Raw genomic sequence first — 26490 nt, 5'->3', positions numbered from 1 at the left:
TGTTCGATAACTTTTTGCCATCTTGTAGGTAGGAACATGATCCCATTGCTATAGAAAATTTGGGGCTTCTGATCAAAATACCGCGACAATTGGTTTTGACTGTCCTCTCGTGATGTTAACCTGACACTGCCTAAAGAATTCTGAAGAGACGGAAACAGGTGGAAATCTGAAGGTGCAAGGTCAGGACGATACGGCGGATGTACTAACACCTCTGAGCCAAGCTCTCTTAATTTTTGCTGAGTGGCTAAAGATGTGTGAGGTCTAGCGTTATCATGTTGAAAAACCACACCCCTTCTGTTGATTAATTCCGGCCGCTTTCTTTCAACTTCTTGCTTTAATCTCATCAGTTGTTCGTACTAGAGTTCAGAATCGATGGTCCTGCCTGGTGATAACAGCTCATAATGAATAATGTCCTTCCAATTCCACCACACACACAGCATCACCTTGTTGCCAATAGGGCCAATTTCCATATAAATATAATTTGATTAATTATTTACCTGATTATTTAATTTTTAACTGATTTTCTTTTAATATTCATAATTAATTGATATGAGTCAACTGTAAGAGAGAGATAGAGAGACAAAGAAGTCAATATATTCTAATACATGTCTCACTCAGTCTCACGTGCGTTGGTAATGCCCTCGCGCTCTTACCCACAGAGGTATTAAATTGAATTTAGGGGATGATTGGCCCCTTGGACCGATCTGTCTTTTTTTAAGATGTTTTAAAATAGTTGTCTGGTGGACATATATAAAAATCAGCTTTCAGAATTTACGTGAAGTTAGGTCATTATTTTGGGAGCTTTAAAGCGTCTGCAAAGCAATTAGGCCTACGGAAAGTGTCTGGGAGTATTGGTGATTTATTTTTAGGGATATTGCCTAAAATATACGTAAAAATCAGCTTTCAGAATTCACGTGAAGTAGGTAATGATTTTATGTACCTTGAATACCTGATACCTGAAAATTGGCCGTCTAAGCAAGGTAGCAGGTAGGCATACGTTTTTAGTACATACTAACACTACGGCCGATTGCGTACATTGCGTTCGTTAGAAAATACGTGACGTCTGTCTGAATCTTACTCTATTAGTGAAAGTTTCATAACGATCTCGATAGCGTAAAAGTTAAGCCAATTTTGTATGCAGTCGGAACAGCGCCCCTAGCGGCAAACGTACGCAAACGATCCCACTCCATACAAATATGAGCTAACTTTTACGCTATCGAGAACTTTAAAAAACTCGCACTAAGCACACTGATGTGGAAATTTTGATGTAAAAATGAACCCTGACCCTGTGGTTGCCCAAAAGTTAGTCAACTGACAATACTCCAATCAACTGCATTACATTACGGCTCCAGTAACCACTTAACACCAGGTGGGCTGTGAGCTCGTCCACGGATCTAAGCAATAAAGAAATAGAAATTTTATTATAGAATATATTTATTGAAGTAAAAGTTAACATCTATTTCTAATTATTGTTGTATATTAATTTAGTAAGAGTTTGTTATTTTTCTTCTCCTCATTTGTTCTAGCCAATCTTGTAACTGATTTGAAGGTAGTAATGGTTTACGTTTATAATAATCAGTAGGTGGCTTGCCCTCTTCAAGTCTCACAAAGTAGTGACTATACTTATAGCGCACCTCACCCAATCTGCCTCGTGCATGTCTCCTTATACCTTTAAACACCATACCTTTTCCTGAAAATGATTCCGCTGAAACAAAGTAATTTTACATTTTGATATATTTTCTTTTAATGCTTTATTATAAATAAGTACCTATAGCTTGATAAAAAAAGAAGTTACATACCAACCCAAAGATTACTTTTGAATTCTACATTGTGTTCTTTGATGGCCATCTCTTGAGCTTCCAATACAGCTTCCTTTACAAATAATGCTCCTTTTTTATTGACAAAACTCAATTGTTTTAGTGCTTCATCAACAGTCATTCCTCGTATGAGACAAGCTACATACCAAAGCTTATCTGGGCTGTATTTAATATTAGTTTTTTGATGACACACAAACTAGAACATAATGAATTTCAAAATTATAGTATTGGATTGCACTGAATTGTGGTAAGGCATGTTGTAAGCCTAGGATATGTTTTTTTTTTTTATTGCCCTTGTAGGCAGACGAGCATAGGGCCCACCTGATGGTGAGTGTTTACCGTCGCCCATGAACTTCAGCCATACCAGGGACAGAGCCAAGCCGCTGCCTACCGCAAAATGTATTGCCATCCTGCCTATTTTATTATGTTGTATATACATGTATGTACATGTTTTTGTTTAAAATGTAGGAGAGCCGTTTCAGGGTCAGTAGCACAGCATTCATGTTGGCTATGTTTATGGGCTCTCGTGCTCCGCAAGGAGGACGTGGGGTTACTATCAGTATAGTTTCGTAGTGAATGCATCTATTACGAGCCCATATCAAAAGACAAGAGTCATTCCTGTCCACAGTATGACAGGACACGCACTAATTAAAAAAACTGCAAATGCAAGTGTGGAGAATTTTAGAGTATTACTTAAACAATTAGGCTAAAGTATGTATTTCTAGGTGATACTAGTATTGAGGTAGTATTAAAATTTGAAAATAGATGCATTGAGAAAACCGTTTGGAATAGATCTCGAAAGGCAATACTATAATATACCGCAGAATACAACGCTTAACAGTATGTGCTTGTAAAATCTTCTATCCTTAAGTAAAAAGAAAGTATGGTAAAATAATTAAACTTACTGCTGGTCGAGTTGGTTCATCAATTTGTTGTGGAGGATAAATTTTCTTGTTATTTTGAATAAAAGATTTTGGTGCAGTCGCCTTTGTCCATGCTAGATGTAACGAATTGGTGTGAAAATTGTTACATTGATTGTACTTCAAATTGGAGACGAAAATATTTTTGAATGGATTAAACATATTGCAAATGTTATTATTTTTAGGTTAGAGATGGCGATTTGAGATCGATTAATCGAATAACCGATTTTTTGCCATATCTTAAATCGATATTTAGTTCTGAATCGATATTTCACCCTTGAAAATCGACATTCGATTCTTTTCAGTTTTGGTAAAAAACCATAAAATTATTTCCAATTAGAAATTTAAATTATGCGCTCCATGCGCTTTAATTTTTCAACCACTAAAGAATCAGGAACTATATTTTTGCGATAATTCGATACTCAGTTAACTTTACACTTATTTTGATTTCATCTATTTTAATGCTCTACGCAGACGCCGACTTCAACACCTCAAAAGGCATCCTGATCGACGAACAGTTCGAATTCCGTGCGAAACACTCGTGCATTCAAAAGTGCACCGTCTCACGGATCACATTTTAGTAGAGCTAATCTTCGATATCTTCTACCCTCTTCTTCGATATCGCGGAGGCGTTTGACAAACTCTGACACAACAGTTTCATTTACAAACTGTATAGCATAGTCGTGCCCATAGATTATACACTTAAGTCGTGCCAGTAACCAGTCATGCTCATCATACGGGACTTCTTGTCGAACTGTTCGTTTCGATATCGAGTCGAGGGAGCTCTCTCTCTCTCCCCGCTACCTTTCAGCCTGTTTATTAACGATATACCCAGGTCGCCGGTGACCAACTTAGCCCTATTAAATACGGTACTCCTCTACTCAAGTAGGAATATGTCGTTTATGCATAGTAAATTCCAGATCGCGGCCATTAATTTAGGACAGTGGTTCAGAAAGTGGCGCATTGACATAAACCCACGAAAAGCACAGGCGTGCTCTTCAGAAGGGGTCGCCCTCCCGATACTACTGTTAGTATCTCGTCACCAATTAGACGCGATAACTCTATTTCCGCAATATAAAAATCTTTGGCCAGCCCATACCGTGGGCTTCGAAGGCTAAGTACTTAGGCGTCACTCTCGACAAGGGGGCGGGGGGTGACATTCAGGCCCCACATTAAGTCAGTACGCGACCGAGCCGCTTTCCTACTCGTTCAACTCTACCCCATGATCTTTTTTTTTTCTATTGCCCATGTAGGCAGACGAGCATACAGCCCACCTGATAGTGAGTGGTTACCATCGCCCATGGACTTCAGTAATGCCAGGGGCAGAGCCAAGCCGCTGCCTACCGCTTAATACTGTCCACAAGCCTCTTTTGAAGAAGGACATGTCATAGCGTTCAGAAAACACCATGGAGGGGAGCTCATTCCATAGCCGGATGGTACGTGGCAAAAAAGATCTCTGGAAACGCACTGTGGATGACCGCAGTGGCTCCAGGTAGTATGGATGAACTCTACTCCGGTGGCGGGCGGTACGATGGTAAAAACGAGATGCCGGTAGAAGACGGAACCCTGTTAGTGCAATAAGAGAGGCGATACAAACTCGTTAGCGCAGGTGTCAGCTCAGGGGCCCACGTTTTCAGAACCATGCGGGGATGCCGTCTGGCCCACTAACTTATGGATGTCCAGGAGTCGGAGCTCCCGCCTGACTGCACACTGTGTGAAGCAGATATCCGGCAGGGAGCTATCACACCGGAGGATGTTCGGGGGTGTGGCACCCCCGTCGTCCACAGTCGAGTTCGAGGCGAAGAGTTTGACCAGAAGGTCAGCCTTCTCTTTCGCGCTGTGGGCCAGAGTGTCATCAGACTAGCGCAGTGGTGGGAGACTAGACCTGCAAGTTTCTTTCCGCAGCTTTGGCGAGCGACCAAAAAGCTCGGCTCCCGGAGGGATAGCTCTTTAATCACTCGCCAACTCTAACAACGTGCTCCGACTTCGCCTTGGCAATTACCTTCTTGTAGGACCTGGAAGCGGCGTTATATTTCCGCCTTTCCCCTGAGATATTAGGATCCCGACGTCTCCTGGCATTATCCCATGCCACGTATGCGGACCGATTGAGGTGTGCAGCATCCCTGCTGGCATTGTTATACCAGGGTCTGCTGCGACCCCCAACGGGCACTTCAGAGGAGGGAATAAACAATTCCATCCCCTGGAGCACCAAGTCTTTAAGACGGTCCGCACAGACGTCAGAATCAGCAGAGGAAACGCAGAACCGCCCCCATGGGTAGGATGCGTAAAATTCACGCAATCCATCCCAATCAAAAGCGAAGTAAATTTGTCCCTTCATATTAGGTGACACTCTACAAAATTTGCATATGTTCTGTTATGACCTATGCGTGTGCGCCACTGATAATTTAATTATTTACCTATCTATCGCGAGAGTGCGAGATAAGAACTCTTTGACGTCCATATATACGAACGTCACACTGGTACTGGTGAACTTTTATACATGAGTACCTACACCAGGAGTATTATTCTTTAGGCCATAATTTCAATGCCTCAGTAAGATCGCTTTTTATACACACCTCTCAATTTGTGGCTTTCTTGTCATTTTACTGTGTATTCAGACTGAATAAAAAGCATTCAATAAAATAATAAGGCCTTTGGATATTAATGTACTTGTAGGTAGCTATCTATATATTACATATGAATTATAAATCTTCAGTTAAAGTTACTAAAGTTAGTTGAAGCTATTCTTGAAATCTTAAATGTTAGTGTTTAGTCTCAATGATTAGAGCTTTCAAATTTTAACTGTTTCATTATTTGTCTTTCCTCAGATAATTTCATGTGGTGTTTAAGAGTTTCGATGATCACTTAAGAGCGGTAGGTGGTATCATAACGAAAGATAGTTATTTGTCACAATAACATATTATATTACAATAAATGAAATTACATTTTAGATTTAATTTAATTTAAATTAATTTCTACATTAAACAATTTTAATTTGCAAACTATGTTTATTGATCATTTTCAAAATCAGCAGGGTTCTTCCGTGATAGTCTGTGATGCTCCCTTTCAACTCCTTCATATATCAAGTATCCAATGATGAAGGCTGCAAGAGAATTCATTATTTTATTGGTTTGACATTAAAAAGTGTGTACAGATCGTTTTCCATCATAGTCATCAAGTTGTGATTATTTTTTATAATCATTTTGTTTTTGTAATGGATGGGAGAAATCACACCAGTAGTATCTCAACTCCTCTACAAAGAATGCCAACCGCCTTAGTGAGTAAACTTGGTGAGTCATCTGGTGAAACTTATGATTTCCAGTAAGAGCAATGGAATCTTATAAATTAAGAGATAATTTTTCTAATTTTTTGTATGATGTAGATAAAGAGAATATTAAATCCACACAATTATATTATTTTGTACATGATTGACTTTCCTTAGGATTTAAAGCCTTTTGGTAAGAAATAGGATTTTTGTTCCAAAATAATTGTGGCTAAGTACTGCTACACTAGTCCTATCATCAGAGGGGTGGTAAAAACTACACAAGCTAGCATTTAGGGCAAACTACTACACCACTTTCAGAGATTGGTGTATATGGACAGTGTTAGCAACTAGATTAAAAAAATTCATATCTTGAAGGGATCCAAACAATTTCCACACATTTACCCTTCAAAGCAAAGAAAATTATCCTTCTTGAAACAGTTAAGGTAAAGCATAAAAAATACATCTCGCAAGAAGAGACTTGAATAAAAATCAAAAGGAATTGTGTCTTCAGGGATGAGTTTAAAACAGTAGTTATAATTATAGGTTGGATAAAAAATATCCAGTGTTTAGGAAGGGAAAAACATTCACTACACCATGATAGTTTGTATTTTGAAGAAATGTTGAGTGAAAAAAACACTTAGTAGACTATTTCAACATTATTTGACAATAAAATTGTTGATACTTCATAATAGATTGAAAGTTCTCACTCTGTTTTTTATTTTCGACACATTTCCAAAAAGGCTTTGGATCTTATTTTTATATGAAATTTTCCAAAGTAGGTTAGAACGTAGGTATTTTATTCTATATCCAAACTGAGAAACATGGTAATTTTTTTAAAAAAAAAGCTCGTAATGGTTTTTAACATTCATTTATTGATTTATTTTTGTACTTAATTTGGTCAATTCAACCTGTTTTTTAGTCTAAAAGTAATCATTCAGTTATTTATGTCAGTAAATTCAATGTTAATTCATGTATTCCAAATTTTGGCCTGAATGAAGAAATGCAATAAATATTGTGACTGATTTCTTCTTCGACTAATTTGAATGTGAATTTTAAGAATTAATATTAAACTGTTATGAATACTTACGCGGGGCTACTTTAAAAACGCTCTCACGAAATCTTCTGAAGATATTAGGAATACCATTTGAAATAGCTCCAGCATATGCTCGTTGTTCATGGGCAGATATCTTGTAGGTGACAAGACCCCGAATTTTAGCTAGTTCTCCAAAGTGTTTGCCCATAGTGGTGAACTTCTAACTTCTACCTTTTGCAATAAAATCTTACGTAATATTCAGGCTAGAATGTAAAGAAAAATACCTACAAGGGCATCCACAGACTACTAATAAACACTTGTACCATAGATATTTTTTTTGGTACAATTGTTCCTTATTAGGAAAGGTTCTAAGCCCATACAGCCTTGTCTGTTCTATATAATTTTTAAAATCAATACGCCCTTTTTATTTGGAAGAAAACCGGTTGAATTTCAGCAGTCTAAGAAGGATACTACAGCCCACTACTACAGTGTTACAGATACTACAGTGTTAGTGTCGATTATGGAGGGTAGAGGTAAGGAACATCATCTTTAAGGGACAATTCAAAAAAGTGTTCACCTGTAAACAGCAAATTATTGTTGAAAGACTCACCGAAGTAGCGTTAGTGTAGGAAGTGGAAATGAAAAAATGAAATGAAACAGTCAATGAACGTGACTTCTCGGGTTCTTTCCAAGAAGTCTACTAGTCTCTGTAAATAATTACCATTTTACCGAGCTATTATTTCACCCCATTTCATTTTGCTTCATTTAAACTATTTTAAACCATTCCAATTGACTGCAATCGCAAATAAATCAACTTTAACTCATTCCATCATATCATTTTTCACTACATATTATATTCTATAAAGCAGAATAAAAACTTTGCCAGTATCATATCTTCGGTTTTTGTATTGGAAAACCGTTATACTATTATATAATATAACTATTTTATACTAATCTGTGGTCACAAAGTTGAAAGTGGCTATCGAACTCATAGATTATACGCTTAATGATCGAACTTTTTGGCGGGAACGCGAGGAGTGAAGTTGTGTGATTTGTTTTATTTTGTCTATTTAGTATTTCTTCAGGTTTAAATGTGTAATAACGGTAGTTTATTAACCGTTTCATATCTGTGAAAGTGCGCAAATGTGCGAAAATGAAACAAAACCGCTGGACGTAACTTCTTGGTTCCTCCAAAAAGTCCACTGAAAAAATCTCAGTCAATGACCACCATTTTACTGAGATTAAATTTCATCCCATATCATCTCATCTCATTTAATTTAATTTAATCCCAGTTGTTTGATGTCTCAAATTAATCATCTTCATATAATTTCATTTCACTCCATATTACATATCATTGGTCATAAAAATAAGAATATAAATAAGAGAGAAAATAAAATAAGACATGACCTAAAGGTCTTAGTTACCAGGTCATAAAATCCCTTAAAAAAAAAAAAGAAAGTGTCAACTTGAAGAGGTGAAAAAATAATATTGTTTTCCTTCCACTTTCCAGCATTACAAAGTAAAAAACGCGATGATTTATTTTTTTAGTTTGCCTTATCTAAAACTCTGATATCGTTATATACTCCCAATTTATAAAAATAACAAGATGGAAGAGGTAGATTCAATCATTTTACATTTTCTGCGTCAACTGAACCTGTAAGTTCAATAAAATAAAGTTATTGTTTATTTTTTAAGTACATTTATTTAATTTTAGGAAAGTTATACGCATACTTTCTTTAATGATTTTGAAACTCATCACTTTTTCGACGGTTTTTATTTGTAGTTTTTGTAGTTAGTAGCGTGTTTATTTCTCTCAAGGTTTTTTATACTAGTCAACCTCAACCTTTCTTTAATGATAGACCAAAAATTTTTTATCACTTTATATTCATTGTAGGTACTTAAATTCTGTATGTCTAAAATTGAAGCCCTTTAGCTCCAAAATATTTTGATGTAATATAAAGAGCATCAAAGAATTTTGCAACTCAAAATAATCATAGAAAAAAGTACAATGTCTGAATAAAATTTCCTTATTAAGTTTTCTTGTATTGAAATCAAGTCTGATTTACCTGTTTCTTGATGATATGATTTAAAATGGAATTTATAACTTAGAGTATCTAATAAATAAGTTCATTATTTTAAGCAAAAAATTTTGATGAGTGACAAAAGGAAAAAAAACATTGTTTTTGTTAAGTTTATTAAGTTATCCTTATTAAGTTTTCTTGTATCTCAAGGTGGGTGGCGCATTAACGTTGTGGATGTCTATGGGCTCCAGTAACCACTTAACACCAGGTGGGCTGTGAGCTCGTCCACCCATCTAAGCAATAAAACAGAAAAAAAATTGTTAACTATCCCTTGTACTGCCAAATTCATTTTATAAACTATATTTTCCTGACAAACTTGTAGGCCAACTCTAGTTAAGTGGTAGTTTAAGTTGATTGCCACACTGGGTATGCTACTGCTCACCATGAAACAAATTGAAGTTTTGATTGTATTTGTATACCAGTGACAAGCAGGAATGCATGACTGCTCTTTGGCATAGGCAGAATGCCTTTTTATATGGACAGAATAGAGGTACATAGCTAATTATCTGTCTCTACAACACATTCTGTACCGGTATTTATGATAAGAAATGCTTTAACAAACTAATTTCTTAATTTAGTTAATAGGTGCCTATGCTTATTAACTTAGACTTAGATTAAGACAAGACAAATTAATGGCCATTTTCTCCTTTCTTTGACAACATTTTTATTTAGTCTCTGTTTACAAGATGTAGTGATAAATAGTTGGTAGACTAAGTGGAAGGAAAAATTACTTTGTTTTTCCTTAACACCTTTTTTTTTTTTTATTGCTAGATGAGTGGACGAGCTCACAGCCCACCTGGTGTTAAGTGGTTACTGGAGCCCATAGACATTTACGACGTAAATGCGCCACCCACCTACCATTTTTCAGTTTGGTGGATACCCTGATTACTCAAGGAATGAACTAATTTTTATTTAAAGCAAATTTAAAGTCATTGGTTGCACCTAGTAAATATACTACTGACACTTACAACAAACTAGAGTTGAAAACACTGCTGATTAGAAAGAAGGTTGAGATGCAGAAGTGCACAGTTAAGGCAGAAGTAGGAAATTATTCCCAGGATCTGGACGGGACCCGCACCTGCGAGGGAGATGCTGGACTTCCACCGGGCGCGTCCGTTGGTGGCGGATCACGGGATCCTCTGGGCGACATTCCCACAGGTATCGTCCGATCTTTTTCGTTGCAAGGATTCTTAGGTTAAGGTCCTAGGTTTAGGATTAGGTTAAGGTTTAGGTTTAGGATTAGGATATTTTAGCTAGGCTTTGCAACGAAAGAGATCGGATGACGCGGACCAAAGCGCGGTGTCCCACAGGGGTCGGTCCTTGGCCCTCTCTTGTGGAACATCGGCTACGACTGGGTCCTGCGGGGTGCCCTTAGCGCTCCTCTCCCGGGTCTGAGCGTAGTTTGTTACGCGGACGACACCTTGGTCGTGGCCCGGGGTAGGGACTTGCGCGAGTCTGCCCGTCTTTCCTGCGTGGGGGTGGCCTTTGTCGTCGGCAGGATCCGAAGGCTGGGTCTGGAGGTGGCGTTCGATAAATCCCAGGCCCTGTTGTTCCACGGGGCCCGGAGAGCGCCGCCTCAGGGGGCCCACCTCGTGATTGGAGGCGTTCGCGTCAAGATCGAGGCGACCGGGTGGCGGTACCTCGGTCTCGTACTGGACGGTCGTTGGAGCTTCCGTGCTCACTTCGAAAGATTGGGTCCCCGACTGACGGCAGCCGCCGGCTCGCTGAGTCGGCTGTTGCCGAACGTCGGGCGTCCCGACATGGTGGTGCGCCGCCTCTACACGGGGGTGGTGCGATCAATGGCACTGTACGGGGCTCCCGTATGGTGCCACGCCCTGACCCGTGACAACGTCGCAGCGTTGTGACGTCCGCAGCGCGCGATTGCGGTAGGGCGGTTCGTGGGTACCGCACCGTCTCGTTCGAGGCGGCGTGCGTGCTCGCCGCGACGCCTCCCTGGGACCTGGAAGCGGAGGCGCTCGCTGCGGGTTACGCGTGGCGATGTGATCTCCGCTCCAGGGGGGAGCCGCGTCCCGGCGCGGCGGAAGTTCGAGCGCGGAAGCTCCAATCTCGGCGTGCCGTGCTCGAGGCTTGGTCTCGCCGCCTGGCGGACCCCGCCTACGGGCGAAGGACCGTCGAGGCGATCCGCCCGGTCCTCTCGGACTGTGTGAATCGCGACCGAGGACGTCTCACCTTCCGAGTGACGCAGGTGCTCACGGGACACGGCTGTTTCGGTCGCTACCTACACCTCGTTGCCCGGAGGGAGCCGACGCCGAAGTGCCACCATTGCAGTGGCTGCAACGAGGACACGGCGGAGCACACGCTCGTGTACTGCCCCGCTTTCGCGGAGCAGCGCCGCGTCCTCGTTGCAAAAATAGGACCGGACTTGTCGCTTCCGACCGTCGTGGCTGCGATGCTCGACTTCTGCGAGTCCACCATCTCGCAGAAGGAGGCGGCGGAACGGGAGAGGGAGAACTCTTCCTCCCTCTCGGCGCCGTGCCGCCGCCGTCGAGCCGGGGGTCGGAGGAGGGCGTTTGTCCAGCTCCGGCCCCTATGAGGAGGCAGTCTCCTCCCGGTGATGGTCACGGGGTGACCTAAGGGGGTTGAGACTGCGCCGCACGCTACCGTCACTCTCGCGCGCTGGCACCAGGAGGACGGGACGACGCGTCGGCGGCTGCGGACTGCGATGCGGTCCGCATTTTCGTCGTCGCTGTCGTCGCCGAACATACTGTGGAAGAGCAGCCCGGTCGGCGGTGTATCGCGTTCCGACCCGGCAGGCTGGTTCTGGCCCAGCGGGGTATCCCGGAACACCAGCGGCATCGCCCGGGCGGCCTGGTAGGGCCGCCGTACCGCGGAGACTGACGTCGTTGGTCGTCGACTATCGCCTCGACGACCCGTCGGTCGGGCGTCCTCGGGGTGGCGCCGCGTGTCTGGTTGTAGTGTTGACCGCGGGAACCCCCCTACTCTGACCGGGTTTTGACCCCGGACGGAGATCGGACGCCGGCTGTAAGAGTGCAGGGGAGTCGTTTAGTGGGTGGGCCCTAAATTCCTTGAGCCCGCGGTCTGCTCTCAACACCTGCAGATCGTTGAGTCTCACATACCCCGCGCGCCCCCTAGGCGCGGGGACCTCGTAGGAGGTTCGGCCCTCGGCCCGAAAAAAAAAGAAAAAAAAAAGAAGTAGGAAATTATTGGTACAAGTGTTTTAGTGGAACTTAATTATAAATTAACAATACTAGGCTGCACTAAAAGTATCGGGAATGAAATATTTCCACTGTTCCTGTCATATTAAAATCTTTTTAATTGAAAACTCCTTGGTTTTAAAAATCGAATACCATTTATTTATTTAAAAAAAGATTCTCGGTCTTGTCACGAGGTTTTGTCAAACTTGTTTAGTCGTTGAGAAAATGGAATTGACTCGAGAAAATTCAAGAGCGATGATTTATTATGACTTTCGAAGTGGTTTAACACAAAACCAGTGTGTTGACCGGATGATTTCTGCATTTGGCGATGAAGCCCCATCCAAAACCGCAATTTATCGCTAGTTTGCTGAGTTTCAACGTGGACGTGTCAAGCTCAGTGATGATCCCCGTCAAGGTCGTCCAAAAACTGCAGTCACCCAAGAAAACGTTGATGCTGTGCGTAAGCTGATTGAGGAAGATCGACATGTGACATACCGCGAAATTCAGGCAACTTTAGACATTGACATGAGTCAAATACAAATAATCTTGCATGAACAATTAGGTGTAAAAAAGTTGTTTTCCCGATGGATACCGCATTCGCTCTGTGAAGAGCAAAAAGCGGCTCGCGTTACTTGGTGCCTCAGAACTCTCGAAAGATTCCACGCAGGATCCTCAAATGCTGTATACAACATTGTATCAGGTGACGAATCCTGGATATACGCGTACGAACCCGAAACAAAAAACCAGTCACGAGTTTGGGTGTTCGAAAATGAGTTAAAGCCAACAAAAATTGTTCGTTCACGGAGTGTTGCAAAAAAAATGGTGGCCACGTTTGTCTCCAAAACCGGCCATGTTACGACTATTCCTCTTGAGGGACAAAGAACGGTTAATGCAGAATGGTATGCTAGCATTTGTTTGCCACAGGTCGTTTCTGAACTCCGTAAAGAGAACTGCAACCGCCGCATCATCCTCCATCACGACAATGCGAGTTCTCACACCGCGCACAGAACAAAAGAGTTTTTAGAGCAATAAAACATAGAATTATTAGACCATCCGCCGTACAGCCCCGACCTAAGCCCTAATGATTTCTATACTTTTCCTAAAATAAAGAATAAATTGCGTGGACAGAGATTTTCATCACCTGAAGAAGCTGTGGACGCCTACAAAACGGCCATTTTGGAGACCCCAACTTCCGAATGGAATGGTTGCTTCAATGATTGGTTCCATCGTATGGAAAAATGTGTCAAATTTCGCGGAGAATACTTCGAAAAGCAATAAATACATTTTTAAATAGTAATCTTGTGTCACTTCGTTAATTCCCGAAATTTTCAGTGCCGCCCTCGTACCAAAACTATGTATGTTATGATAAAAATTGCATGTTTCAGTAACTACTGCTTTTAACTGAAAGATTTTAAAAATAGAAATTTTTTGTGGCCTTAATGGTTTTAACAGTATCTTTATTCTAAGATAAAAGAAAAGTACAGACAACATTACAGGGCTGTGGTGCATAAATTTATTTATGAAAATGTTTCTCAAAAAAAAAAGAAATAGTTGATTACCATTTTGCTCTCTTATTGGTCAACTAATTCTCTTTTTGCAGTAGCTTTAAGAGGTGCGTATACAAAAAAAAATTGTAGGTAATTTATTAAATATCAATGAAGAAATGTGAAAATGTAGTACATAAAAATAGTATATCAATCAATCATCAATTTTGATAGTTTGGTATAATTGACAAATCTATTTGCCTGTGACTACTTAAGCATGCATTGAAGAGCACAACTAGCTTTGTATAAAAATGAAAGGTATTCAATTAAAGCAGATAACACCTCTATTATAAACCAGTTTGAAGATATAAATAATGTGATCAATGTGTAGTCAATGTTTGTATGTAACCAAACAAAAATATTTACAGAAAAATAGATGAGAATGTGAAGAACATGTGCGATGTTTCTGTAGAGTTTATTATTGAAGCAGCATCAAAATGCTTAAACGCTATAAATCCATCCTTGAAAGTTCCTCAAAAATTACCACAAGGAATCTCCCATCGAATCGAAGTAGCTGCTCAGATAGCATCATTTTGCAAAGTGAGTTTTTTAACATAAAGCTTCACTATATCTCCACTCCACAAATTACAAACAAATTAATTCAGGCAATTCACCAGCGTTGAGATTTAATTCAAGCAGCTGAAGTAATACAAACAATTTTAATTGAAATTTGCCATTTGTCGATTTCAGATTTCGTCATCTAATCGCTTTTTGTCTTATTTATTACAATTACATATACATAACATATTATTACAGTTTCGATTTACACAAGAGATGATAGGGGATGAAAGCATTACTTATATTATTTCTGGGATATCTCTTTGAAATTGTTTTTTTTTTTTTTATTGCCCTTGTAGGCAAACGAGGATACGGCCCACCTGATGGTGAGTGGTTACCGTCGCTCATGGACTTCAGCAATGACAGGGGCAGAGCCAAGCCGCTGTCTACAAATTCAATATTAACAATATTCAAATAACAAATATAATAACAATATTCAATATTTCATTAAATAGAACATCTAAAAACTTTGAATTAATAATGAACCCACTTTTAATTAAGAAGTCAAAGCGCTGTCTGGTATTGTACATAGAGCACTATAAAAAGCAGTGGGTCGCAGCCTTCACCACAAAGAGATCAACTTTTCTTTTGGGCTGTCTTCTCTTCTTTCTCTCATCTTTTTAAGTACATCCATTTAATTTGAATTATAAGATGCGTACTAAACATTATTTTTTTAACTTCATGTAGCGTGACTTAACATACTATTGTGATATGACATTAATTATTTAAGGATTTGGGGTACAAAAATGATGTTGGTTATCAAACATTCCTATACTATAATGAAGCGGAATTACGGCAAGTATTTATGTTTCTTATTGAGAGACTACCCAATGAAGGAAAACAGAGTTCAGTTTCTGCATCTCTTAAAACAAACCAGTCAACATTGATGAAAGACGTTAGCAACAAGATTTCTGAGGAAATGGAAAGAATATGGGTACCACATTGTTGCAAACCCAATGAGCAACAAAAAGGAATCACTTCAAGTATGTAAGCATTTATTTTTATTCTTTATAAATAAAATGAATTGAAATTGAAATTTTACTTGCAGCAAAAAACAATGTTCATTTGTATAATACATTAGAAAATGAGAAAGATTTAATTCAAAAGCTAATACATATACAAGAAATGAATACAAATAGTAGAGATACCAAAGCACAGGACGTTGTTGTAATGCAAAAAGAATCGAAATTAAAAACGGAAGCGTTTACAAAAGAACATAATAGAACGCTTAAAGAATTAAAGGAGACTGCTATAGTGTTACGACAGAAATTAGACACTCTAGAAAGTGAAAGAAATGTTATGAATGTTGAATATTCTCAGGTAATTTTTAGTTTTAAATGTAAGCACGGTCTTCACTACTCCTTACTAAGACTATAAAATTCTTTCTTTAACATACACCATCAGCCAATTAGTCTACCCAAAGTTGTATGTTTCTCCTACCTATGCTTGCGAGGCGATTTCAGCTTCTCCTTGACGTGTACCTAAGTGAACTCACGGGACTCAAACCGGGAGTGTTGCTAACGGCTAGCGTTAGCTTAATCTAGTACTATTAGGCGGTTCAGAAGATTCGTGGACCCCTTCCGTTATTTTTCGATGCACAGTAAAAGCTCTTTATTCGCGGGATATATGTTGTGTAAATATGCCGCGAAGATGGAATAGTAATTTTAATGAAATTATTATTTAAAAATCTACTTTACGACGTGAGTATAAGTTTGATTTGATTTTATTTGTTTACATTCTCAAAAACGCTGACAAAGGCGACCTGTTTCTTTTTTTTTTCTACCTATGCTCATAGCCTTGAGGTGTTGCTAACACTGACCCTAGCAAGAGCAGTGCTTCGCAGAATCTACCAGCGGATCAGGAAAGCGACCTACTGAGAAAATCCGGCGAGAAACTTAGTGGGCACCGAAATTGTAATTGTACTAATGTAATAAAGCAATCGCTATACGTTTCTGCAAAATTGTATCGTCCGTCTATCATTTTAAACCCTGCTCCCTTACGCTTGGCATTGGTAGAGTGGTGTACGCAGAAATAAAAAAAATGCATTGCACGTTTCAAGTAGTTTATCCGGTTATGTTGAAATTTGGTACGATTGCTAACAGGAAACGATCAAAGTATAACGCCGGCTGTACACACTCGTCGAGACACCACGAGACATGGATACCGAGGACGTGTGTGTACATGGCACCCTCGCCTCGTCTCGTGGCTCTCGTTCGTTCTCGGACCGATTTTTGCGCTTGAGTCAAAGGGTCTCGGGGAGTCACGTGATGAAAACGAGAGCGCGTCTGTACACACTCGTTTGTTTAGTTGTCCACCAACTGCGTCAGTTTATTTTTTGGTCCATCGCAACGGATAAACGTAATTCAATTGATACAACGAGTGTGTACATCATAAGGTCTCGTGTCGAACCTCTACGCGACGAGAGGCACATTTTTTTTTTTTTTTTTCCTACCTATGCTGATAGCCTTGAGAGGCTATTTCAGCTTCACCCTAACGTGTGTAGGTGAGCTCACGGGGCTCAAACCGGAGAGTTGCTAACACTGACCCTAGCAAGAGCAGTGCTTCGCAGAATCTACCACCGGATCGGAAACGCGACCCACTGAGAAGATCCGGCGAGAAACTCAGTGGGCTGTGTCTAGGGGTTAATTCGCTCGTCGAGCCCTTCGTCGCAAGCGACGGGTTCGACGAGGACGGTGACCGGTGCTTGTGGTGCCTAAAAGCACCGTTAATGGATCGGGAGGATCCGTAATGACGTGCTTTGGGCGACGTCGACTGTCGAGAGGCACACGAGACAACGAGATGAGCGTGTACAGTCGGCGTCACAGGTGGCGTGTTTTAGATGAGTGGACGAGCTCAAAATGAATGATGAATGAATGAAAATGAAAGGGCTGTCCAGACTAGAAAGGGCTAATGAAAGGGCTGTCCAGACTAGATTTTTTTAACAGAAATGACTTAAATAGCGGATCCTATATATGATAACAAATAAATATATTATTATATTAGTTCTCAAGGATCAAAAGTTCAGCATTTAACATAACTCTATTTATTAAATCTGTATTGTATAACAAATATATTTTATGAGTTTAATTTATTCTTTACTTCGATATGAATTCTAAAGTTCTGCGGGCTGGACAAAAATTAAATGTGGGCCGCGGTTCCAATATCTTGAAAAAGAAAGAAATGAGCGTTGCATACTATGCAATGCATAGCATAATGCCGGTCACGGAAGGGCCGTCATACATTCATTCGCAAACTTAGCGGCTGTGCAATTGGGTTCGGTACTCAATTTGCGAACCCGTTTGCGCTTCCTCCCACACTTGTTTACGAATGTCTCACGAATTTCTCTTCTTTTTTAATTCACCAATAAAACATTAAAGAGAAAAGGAGTTTTTAATTCTTTCCCAGGCGTCCCTTGGCCGTTAGCCATTCTGTTTTTATGGGATTTCTTTTGAAGGTCCCATATGGTCGATTCATTGCAGGAGTTCAATGAACTCCATCACCTTAGTGTTGTTCCAATCCATGATTAAGGTACGCTACACAGTAGACGTCACGAATTATGAAAATGGCGAAACGTCCGTTACCTTCGCAATCGTGGGCGCAACTGGTCACACGAATGTGTGGAAGACTACACGAATAATCGCTGTTCGCGTGCTTTGATATCCGTTGAAAAACCGACACAGCTTGGAAAACCACGAATGCAGCGAAAACTTTGCATACCTAATCATTTGCAAATGTCGTCCTGCACTTACGGGTTTGCGTACTCGTGCGATTGTGAGTGACCGGTATAACGCGAATATTAGCGAAGCGTGATCGAGTTACACTTATATATCTATATATTATTATATAAAAATGTATTGCTGTTCGTTAGTCTCGCTAAAACTCGAGAACGGCTGGACCGTTTTGGCTAATTTTGGTCTTGAATTATTTGTGGAAGTCCAGAGAAGGTTTAAAAGGTAGATAAATATGAAAATGCTCGGAATTAAATAAAAAATACAATTTTGATTTTCCATAAATGTGTTCCCCGTCGGACGGATTCCTTTTGTTTATTTTAAGTTTATTTTATACAAAAGCTTAGGTCTTTCATTTATCGATTGAGGCACTACGAAGTCTGCCGGGTCAGCTAATTTACAATAAAATCGATGTAAATATTTAATCATATTATTAAAATATCTAATATCATATTTTTCTCTTATATTTTTCCAGGCTCAAGTTTCGTGTGAAAAAGTTGAAGAAGATTTGAAGAATGTTATTAATATTTTAAATAGCATAGGAATTACAGATGAAAATTCAGAGGGCGTTTCAGATGAGGTACTAGAAAAAGTACAAAAAAATATTAACAAACTACATGCAAAAAGTGAAGATTTAACATCAAAGAGTTTGTCATTGAAAGCAGAAATTGAAAATGTCAAGCAGAGTATGAATAGATCTGAGGTAATTTCAAATAAATACTTTTTTTCAAGGAGTCAAGGTGATTAAATTCGACATAAATATAACGCATTTAAAGTTGCTAGACGAATATTACCTATATTGCTTATTTATAATTACATATTATAATTATTGTTACAGTCTGAAAGAAATAAATACAAAAATATGTTAGGCCATTTAAAAGAATCTGCAAAAGCTATGAAAGAGGAATATGGTCAAAAAGAACATTTGAGAAATCAACTCAAGTTGAAATATGAAAAGTTAAGAGGTGGTAACAAAAGGTATGGTCGAATTATTTAGTTTTTTGTGAACAACACGATCATCATAAGCGGTTATACACTTCTTGCATCTAGCCCATTACCGCGACCTTCAGCAGTCTTACCTCGTGGGAATAGTCCATATTTTTAATTTATACCTTATTTCAGATCCATCTATACGAAACGTATTGTAGAAATAATAAGCAATGTTGATAAACAAAACATTGAAATAAAGAAAATATTAGAAGACACAAGACAGCTACAAAAAGAAATAAATATACTAGAAGGTCAGCTTGAACGGTCTTTCTCTGTTGCAGATGAAACACTGTTTAGGGTAAGTAATTATTTTCCTAAATAAAGCCACTAATAAGATAAATTTATTTATTTAAATTAGAGAAATGGAAATCAGACTGAAAAGTGTCTTCAGTTCACAAGCACTCCCACACAGAATGAGTGTGAATATGTGATAGTTACAAGATATGTATATACCTTGGGTGGGGTGGCCTAGAGGCCTAGAGGCCTTCCCAGCTACACTGGGATGGGTTAGCGAGTATGTGCTCAGCCAGGTGTAGAAGTTGAGAACTGCCTCAGAGCCTCTCATGGAGGTATAATAAGTCGAGGTCAGCTGTTTCGCGTGTGCATCTACTATCAGATAAGAATTACGAACGATAGCACTGAAGGTGGATATCACAGATACTGACAGATACATGTCTAGGGCGTTTACAATGAATGTAAATAGCGGCGGCCACGACATGGGGGTATAGCGTCGCGAAGTATTATTCTGACGCTACTTCATATACAAATGGATAATAATTATAAAAACAAAAGTCAAATTAACTTAGTATATTTTCTCATTACAGGATGCAAAGAAAGATGATCAAGCAAAGAAAGCCTATAAACTACTAGCTCTGCTGCATTCAGAATGTAAAACTATCGTGTCATTAGTTAATGATATAGGATCTTTGCAAAGAGACATTGTTGATTTAGAAGAAAATGTTAAAACAGAAACTGCAAAGAGGACTGAAGATACCTTGGAGAAAATTAAATTTGATATTGCAAAAATTAAAGAAGAAACCTAAATTTTTCAATTATTTATTATTATTTGGTTATGACTCAAAATAAAGAGAAATAGGTTTCTATATTTGTTTTATTGAATTGTAATGTATTAATAATGTATTATCGTCGTTTGGGTAAGATTTCTGGTGGTATATAGTTTTCATCTATTGCTGTTAAAACCTTTTTCTTTGTTTGCGTTTTATCTACAAGTTTTTCTTTATCTTCAATTTGAAGGTCAATTTTTTCCTCATTCTCAAAGAACCACAGCTTTTGCTCTTCTTCTTGTAGTTGTCTCTGTTTCTCTTCAATAATCTGTACACGTTTTACTCTGTCAAGACGATGTGATTGCTCTTCAAGTTTCAACTGCCTTGTTTTTTCCCAAAGAATAAATAACTAGAACAAGAAATTTATTATAATTAGTTATTAGCTATATAAAAAAATGAGTTTTAGTTTAAAATATTAACAAAATCCATCAGAGGGGTGGCCAGAACCCATACCACGATAGGCATCATACCATAAATTTCATAGCCCACTAAACTAACAAACTAAGGGTAAATCGAAATATATCGTATATTAGACATTTTTTATATTAGCAGTGTGTGTGTGAGCTCACATTCCACCTACTGCCCGATTAGCCTCCTCCCAGCGATAGACAAACTATATGAAAGACTGATGCATAAACGCCTCTGGGACTTTATCACCTCAAAAGGAAACCTTTTATAAATATCATAAACGTACAGTTTGGATTCTGCGCCAAGCATTCGTGTATCCGACAAGTGCTCTGCCTCGCGGAGCATATCTTATCGTATCGCGAAGACTGTCGACAAAGTCTGGCACAACGGTTTCATTTACAAATATATACCCCCGTCGCCGGCGACCCAATTAGCCCTCTTCGTCGATGATACGATCTACTACTAATGTAGGAACATGTCGTTCATCCACAGTAAACTTCAGATCGTGGCTACCAATTTAAGGCAGTGGTTCTGGAAGTGGCGCATTGACATCAACCCTACGAAAAGCACAGCCGTGCTCTTCCAAAGGAGTCTCCCTCCCGACACGATTCCTAATATCTCGTCACGAATAAGGCGCACTAATTCCATCAAAATCTTGGCCACGCTCATACCGTGGGCTTCGAATGCCAAGTATCAGGCGTCACTCTCGGCAAATTGATAACATTCGGTCCCACCATTAAGTCAGTAAGCAAACGAGCCGCATTCCTACTCGGTCTACTCTATTTCATCATATGAAAGCGAAGTAAATTGTCCCTTTGTACCAAGGTGATACTTTACAAAACTTGCATACGTGCCATCATGACCTATGCAAGGATAGCCGTCGGAGCTCCATGGTACTTGAGGAAATCTAGAACTAGTAAGAATCTTAGGGAAGCGTCAGAATGCTACTTTGAAAAAGTGGCGAAGCATGATAATACTTTTATCATGGCCACCGCTAATAATATATCCAAGCTAGGTGACAGGGCAAAGCAAAGCTGCCGTCTCGCAAGTCAAGCAAGATGTACCTTGTTGGATCCTCTGGATCCATTCTCAGTGCTTTTAGGTGTCAGGCTCTGACGAAGAGTTCTACATGCGAACTAGGCCACAGACACAACCCACTGATTTCTCGCCAAATTTTCTCAGTGGGTAACGGTTCCCATCCGGTACTAGATTCAGTAAAGAAATTTGGAAAATCCAAAGTACCAAACTATTGGAAAAGTACCAATTATTAGGTATGTTAAAAAAAAAACTTGTGTTAATTGGGACTGGAGCTCATACTAGCTATTGCAGTATCAAACTAAGATTTGGATTTTTTACTTATGAATTGCTTTTTATTTTTTGAAAATGCGTTGTCATTCAAGAAGACAACACAAACAAATTGTAGTATAATAATATTACCTCTTTTTGTGCTGCTACATCCTTTTCCTGGGTTTTGTTAATAGCATTTTCAATATTGTCCGTTAAAGATGCTTGTAAAGAAGGCTTTGTAGGAATAATTTCTATTTTTGCCAGTAAGGATATACATTTCTCTAATACTTCTTTTTTCTCTGGTTCTACCTTATGCAGCTCTTTATTTAGAAGATCAATCACTTCATTGTAAATTCTAAATTTAGTATTAGTACATAATTCTTCACTTGTTGCCAATAACTGATCATATTTCTTATATATCAACCAACCAATTAATTGTAAGTTATTGTTTAAAGTATTCGATGTTTTTTCAGATATCCATGCTAATGTTTTCCCAGCCAATTTTAACCTATCTTTTATGTCAAAATGATCATCAAAATAAGGATTCCGTAAAAACTTTACTCTTATTTTGATTTCTTCCACTTTTTTGTTGTTTTCTTCCATGACAGCTGGCTCCGGTTCAACATAGTTTTTTATGAACATGTAAGATGAATACTGACATAAGCTACATAATATATCATTATTATATTCTTCTTGTAACATTATCAGTGCTGCTACATCAGCAGCTTGTGTGTAATTTTTTTTAACAAGTAATTCATTCAGTAATATGTTTGCACTATAATCATCCAAGAACAGTCCATAATTTAAAGGATCTTTTAACATCTGTATTAATTCATCAACATAATCAAATTTGATACTATGTCTAACAGTTGCATGTGACGTTGACTCCAGCATGCTGCCCGTTTCTGCTGAAAGCCTTAATTTGTGTAATAGGTCTTTAAGTTCTTCCAAATGGACTGGTTCTGTAACAGCGTTAGCGAATATGTCTACGTCTATTGCACTGATGATGCCTTTCGAGCTATGAGTTTGATCCAATTTGTTATAAAAATCATTAAGATTTATTTTGTTTAGAAGGGGACTTGATATTGCTGAATTCCAATTTTCGTTACATTTATAATCATTACTAAGAAATGTTCTTTTTTTTAGAGAAATTGACAAAAAACTCTTTGCTCGTGCTTTCAGAACACTTTTTAACATTTTTTAACAAGATTTTATCTAGTTGTAGTATTTTTAAATATTTTAATGAAATAATTATGAGATTAATGTGTAACCACTATGTATTTATGTATCTAACCACAAAATTAATTATTGAAATACGGTAGACTTTTTTTAAGGGATTTTATGACCTGGTAGTTGAGACCTTTAAGTCATGTCTTATTTTAATTTATATTCATATTTTTATGAAAAATAATATTGTGGAGTGAAATATAAATATAAATATAAATATTTTACTAACAATCACGCCACGTTAACTGGTCCCGTGATAAGTTCGTAAAGAACTTGTGTTACAGGTACCAGATATCGGAAATAAATGTAAGATTTTTATTATACACATACATATATTTAATATACATCCATAACCCTGGAAAAGACATTTATATTTATCATACAAATATCTTCCCTTGGCGGGATTCGAACCCGCGACCCCCTAGTGTAGTGACCATGTCACTTACCACTACACCAGACGGACGAATCCCTTAAAAACAGTCTATTTGCATCACTTGCACACTGATAATACACCTAAAAGTCTACCTTGACTTTTTGGCGGGAACGCGAGGAGTGAAGTTGTGTGATTTGTTTTATTTTGTCTATTTAGTGTTTCTTCAGGTTTAAATGTGTAATAACGGTGGTTTAATAGCTGTTTAATATTTGTGAAAGTGCACAAATGTGGGAAAATGAAACAAAGTCGCTGGACGTAACTTCACGGGATCCTCCAAAAAGTCCACTGAAAAAATCTCAGTAAATGACCACCATTTTACCGAGATTATATTTCATCCTATATTATCGCATATCATTTCATTTAATTTCATCTCAGTTGATTAATGTCTTAAATTAATCATCTTCATTTCATTTCACTGTATATTATCATTTCTCATAAAAATAAGAATCTAAATTAAAATAAGACATGACTTAAAGATTTTAGTTACCAGGTCATAAAATCCCATAAAAAAAAACACTTTTGACAATTATTGATAGTGAGTGAGTGACTTGTCTTGCTTGGTGCCGCTTATTGGATCATAAACAGTAGAAATAAAGGTGTAGTAATAAGTAGTTGGTTAGTGGCTAAGTACATATACATTGATTTTAAGTATAAAAACAAGAAAGGATCAGTTCTAATGATTCAGTTGGTCTTAGCGAACTAATGAGGATAAAATAATTACTACGTCCAAAGAACAAACAAAGATTTGTTGGGAAGAATTGGTGTTCAACTAATATTTCACTTAGTAATTTTTTTGTTAGATTGTTAATTATAATACAAAAGTCAATCGACCATAGTAGCTGGTGGTTTATAACGCAGTACTTACGTATTCACGTCGGGAATTTTTTCTTTTTTAATTGATATATTGATCTTGTAAAATAACTCAACTAAACGTGCAGTAAATCAATAATTAAATAATGGACTCCATTGTATTCAAATTAAAATTAAACTCATTTGAATTGAACTTAATTTGTCTATATTGTGATATGCACACTAACAAATACTAGTTTAATTTTACATTTGTTTTAGATTCTTCTAAGTCATAAACATGGCTAGCCAGTGGGGACAAAAGGCAGAAGAGTTGGAGATTTCAAATAAAGTTGCAGGGCTGGGCTTGGATAAAAAACATAACCAAGAAACAGATTCTGATGATGTACCTGATACCCCTAATGCAGCCGATACTTCTCTTTTAATGAAAATCATACGGCAAGGTCTAGTTGAATCTAAACTAGATATAGAAATACAGAGAAAAGATCCTAATTCACCATTGTATTCTGTAAAAACATTTGAAGCTTTGCATTTGAAGCCAAATTTACTGAAAGGGGTTTATGCTATGGGTTTTAATGCTCCATCTAAAATTCAAGAAACAGCACTTCCTACACTCTTAGCTGATCCTCCACAGAATATGATAGCCCAGTCACAATCAGGTACAGGAAAAACTGCTGCCTTTGTTTTAGCGATGTTAAGCAGAGTTGACTCTAACAAGAATTATCCTCAAGTATTGTGTCTTAGTCCCACATATGAACTAGCCATACAAACTGGTGAAGTTGCTGCAAAAATGGCAAAATTTTGTCCTGAAATAAAGTTAAAGTATGCAGTTAGAGGGGAAGAACTTCCCAGGGGTTCAAAAATCACAGATCACATTCTTATTGGTACTCCAGGAAAGATGTTTGATTGGGGTGTCAAGTTTGGCATGTTTGATATGGGTAAAATTAAAGTTTTTGTGTTAGACGAAGCAGATGTCATGATCAATCGACAAGGGCATCAAGACCAATGCATTAGAATTCATAAATGCTTACCATCAACATGTCAGATGATGTTTTTCTCTGCAACATATGGTACTGCAGTCATGCAATTTGCTGAGATAATTGTTTCTAATCCAATTATAATCAGACTTTTGAGAGAAGAAGAATCACTAGATAACATAAAACAATATTATGTAAAGTGCAAAAGTGCAGAAGACAAATATAGAGCTATTTGCAATATTTATGGTGTAATAACAATTGGTCAAGCAATTATATTTTGTCATACACGAAAGACTGCAAGTTGGTTGTCTGAAAAGATGTCAAAGGACGGTCATTCAGTGGCTGTCCTTTCTGGTGAATTGACAGTTGAGCAGAGAATTGCAGTACTGGATCGCTTTCGGGTGGGTCTTGAAAAAGTATTGATCACAACTAATGTTTTGTCTCGTGGAATTGATGTTGAACAAGTTACTTTAGTTGTCAACTTTGACATGCCCATGGACATGAATAGGAAAGCAGATTGTGAGACATATCTGCACAGAATTGGGAGAACTGGTAGATTTGGAAAAGCTGGTATTGCAATTAACCTCATAGACTCTCCGCAAGCTATGGAGATCTGTACAGACATTGAAGCACACTTTGGTAAGAAAATTCAATTACTGGATATTGAAGATGCAGAAGAAATTGAAAAGATTGGGGCTTAATCGAAATTATATTTGATTAAAAAAAAACTCATTTCTACTTTTTATATATCAAAATGCTCATCTATTGCTTCTTATCAGGATAACCATCATAATAAATGTTTGTGTAGAAAGCAAATTTGTAGTTTCTTACTCGATCACCATATTACCATTTTCCAGTCTTGATACTGCAATTATATTACTAAACTAGCTGACCCGGCAAACATTGTGTTGCCTTAAATAAGATTTCTAGGGAAATTCTAGTGTAGAAAAAAAAACTTCATTATAACAAAAAAAAAAAATCAAAAAGAAAAAAATAAATGTTTGGGGTGAACAACCCTTATCACTTAGGAGTATGAAAAATAGATAGTAGTCGATTCTAAGACCTACTGAACATACTATTGATACACAAATAAAACCAAAAAAACAAGGCTGAAAAATGTATAGTGAGTAAAACAGGAGATCGGCTTTGTCCTCGTCCCTACTACGTGATGTTTG

The 26490-nt window shown here is 38.2% G+C and overlaps 5 protein-coding genes and 1 long non-coding RNA gene across 10 annotated transcripts; 3 read left to right on the top strand and 3 right to left on the bottom strand.

Moving 5' to 3' along the window:
- Nucleotides 1-1416: 1416 nt before the first annotated feature.
- On the bottom strand, nt 1417-3315 carry mRpL22 (mitochondrial ribosomal protein L22). The gene is made up of 3 exons (XM_028181791.2): nt 2723-3315; nt 1800-2013; nt 1417-1705 (listed from the first exon to the last, which is right to left on the bottom strand). Exons 1-3 carry the CDS (start codon nt 2897-2899, stop codon nt 1485-1487), a joined length of 612 nt encoding a protein of 203 aa, XP_028037592.2. The 5' UTR covers nt 2900-3315; the 3' UTR covers nt 1417-1484.
- A 1286-nt stretch (nt 3316-4601) lies between these two features.
- LOC149501674 (uncharacterized) lies at nt 4602-5737 on the top strand. The gene is made up of 2 exons (XR_016324112.1): nt 4602-5012; nt 5566-5737. It is a non-coding gene; the product is annotated as an uncharacterized LOC149501674 (long non-coding RNA).
- Nucleotides 5638-7346, bottom strand: UQCR-Q (Ubiquinol-cytochrome c reductase ubiquinone-binding protein). The gene is made up of 2 exons (XM_028181787.2): nt 7090-7346; nt 5638-5840 (listed from the first exon to the last, which is right to left on the bottom strand). The coding sequence occupies exons 1-2, from the start codon at nt 7241-7243 to the stop codon at nt 5746-5748; spliced, it is 249 nt and encodes an 82-aa protein (XP_028037588.2). The 5' UTR covers nt 7244-7346; the 3' UTR covers nt 5638-5745.
- A 1126-nt stretch (nt 7347-8472) lies between these two features.
- Nucleotides 8473-20213, top strand: LOC114248517 (coiled-coil domain-containing protein 22 homolog). Of its 3 annotated transcripts, none has more exons than XM_028181782.2 (8): nt 8473-8691; nt 14205-14376; nt 15125-15377; nt 15443-15714; nt 18598-18825; nt 18961-19100; nt 19245-19410; nt 19937-20213. In XM_028181782.2, exons 1-8 carry the CDS (start codon nt 8642-8644, stop codon nt 20153-20155), a joined length of 1500 nt encoding a protein of 499 aa, XP_028037583.2. In that variant the 5' UTR covers nt 8473-8641; the 3' UTR covers nt 20156-20213. The 3 variants fall into 3 exon arrangements, with proteins under 3 accessions (XP_028037583.2, XP_089588471.1, XP_089588470.1); XM_089732345.1 differs by lacking the exon at nt 8473-8691 and adding an exon at nt 9588-9606; XM_089732344.1 differs by lacking the exon at nt 8473-8691 and adding an exon at nt 13678-13904.
- LOC114248518 (uncharacterized) lies at nt 20206-23207 on the bottom strand. The gene is made up of 2 exons (XM_028181783.2): nt 22022-23207; nt 20206-20525 (listed from the first exon to the last, which is right to left on the bottom strand). The coding sequence occupies exons 1-2, from the start codon at nt 23066-23068 to the stop codon at nt 20253-20255; spliced, it is 1320 nt and encodes a 439-aa protein (XP_028037584.1). The 5' UTR covers nt 23069-23207; the 3' UTR covers nt 20206-20252.
- Nucleotides 23208-23625: 418 nt separating this feature from the next.
- On the top strand, nt 23626-26131 carry Dbp80 (putative ATP-dependent RNA helicase Dbp80). Of its 3 annotated transcripts, none has more exons than XM_028181779.2 (2): nt 23626-24127; nt 24600-26131. In XM_028181779.2, the coding sequence occupies exon 2, from the start codon at nt 24619-24621 to the stop codon at nt 26014-26016; it is 1398 nt and encodes a 465-aa protein (XP_028037580.1). In that variant the 5' UTR covers nt 23626-24127; nt 24600-24618; the 3' UTR covers nt 26017-26131. The 3 variants fall into 3 exon arrangements, with proteins under 3 accessions (XP_028037580.1, XP_028037578.1, XP_028037579.1); XM_028181777.2 differs by having other exon boundaries at nt 24027-24146; XM_028181778.2 differs by having other exon boundaries at nt 24062-24315.
- Nucleotides 26132-26490: the final 359 nt, after the last annotated feature.

Source organism: Bombyx mandarina, chromosome 13, assembly GCF_030267445.1.
Source record: "Bombyx mandarina strain Sakado chromosome 13, ASM3026744v2".
Taxonomy (NCBI): domain Eukaryota; kingdom Metazoa; phylum Arthropoda; class Insecta; order Lepidoptera; family Bombycidae; genus Bombyx; species Bombyx mandarina.
Note: the sequence above shows the minus strand (reverse complement) of the source record. Positions and strands in the feature narration are given on the sequence as shown.

Bases quoted from the DNA above. Each gene is read 5' to 3' on its own strand.
- Dbp80 (XM_028181779.2), top strand. From the start codon at position 24,619: ATGGCTAGCCAGTGGGGACAAAAGGCAGAAGAGTTGGAGATTTCAAAT.
- mRpL22 (XM_028181791.2), bottom strand. From the start codon at position 2,899: ATGTTTAATCCATTCAAAAATATTTTCGTCTCCAATTTGAAGTACAAT. The intron at 2,014-2,722 runs GTAAGTTTAATT...ATTATGTTCTAG, and splicing joins ATGAACCAACTCGACCAGCA to TTTGTGTGTCATCAAAAAAC. The intron at 1,706-1,799 runs GTATGTAACTTC...ACTTTGTTTCAG, and splicing joins CAAAAGTAATCTTTGGGTTG to CGGAATCATTTTCAGGAAAA.
- UQCR-Q (XM_028181787.2), bottom strand. From the start codon at position 7,243: ATGGGCAAACACTTTGGAGAACTAGCTAAAATTCGGGGTCTTGTCACC. The intron at 5,841-7,089 runs GTAAGTATTCAT...ATTCTCTTGCAG, and splicing joins CGTTTTTAAAGTAGCCCCGC to CCTTCATCATTGGATACTTG.
- LOC114248517 (XM_028181782.2), top strand. From the start codon at position 8,642: ATGGAAGAGGTAGATTCAATCATTTTACATTTTCTGCGTCAACTGAAC. The intron at 14,377-15,124 runs GTGAGTTTTTTA...TAATTATTTAAG, and splicing joins AGATAGCATCATTTTGCAAA to GATTTGGGGTACAAAAATGA. The intron at 15,378-15,442 runs GTATGTAAGCAT...TTTTACTTGCAG, and splicing joins ACAAAAAGGAATCACTTCAA to CAAAAAACAATGTTCATTTG.
- LOC114248518 (XM_028181783.2), bottom strand. From the start codon at position 23,068: ATGTTAAAAAGTGTTCTGAAAGCACGAGCAAAGAGTTTTTTGTCAATT. The intron at 20,526-22,021 runs GTAATATTATTA...TTCTTGTTCTAG, and splicing joins ATGTAGCAGCACAAAAAGAG to TTATTTATTCTTTGGGAAAA.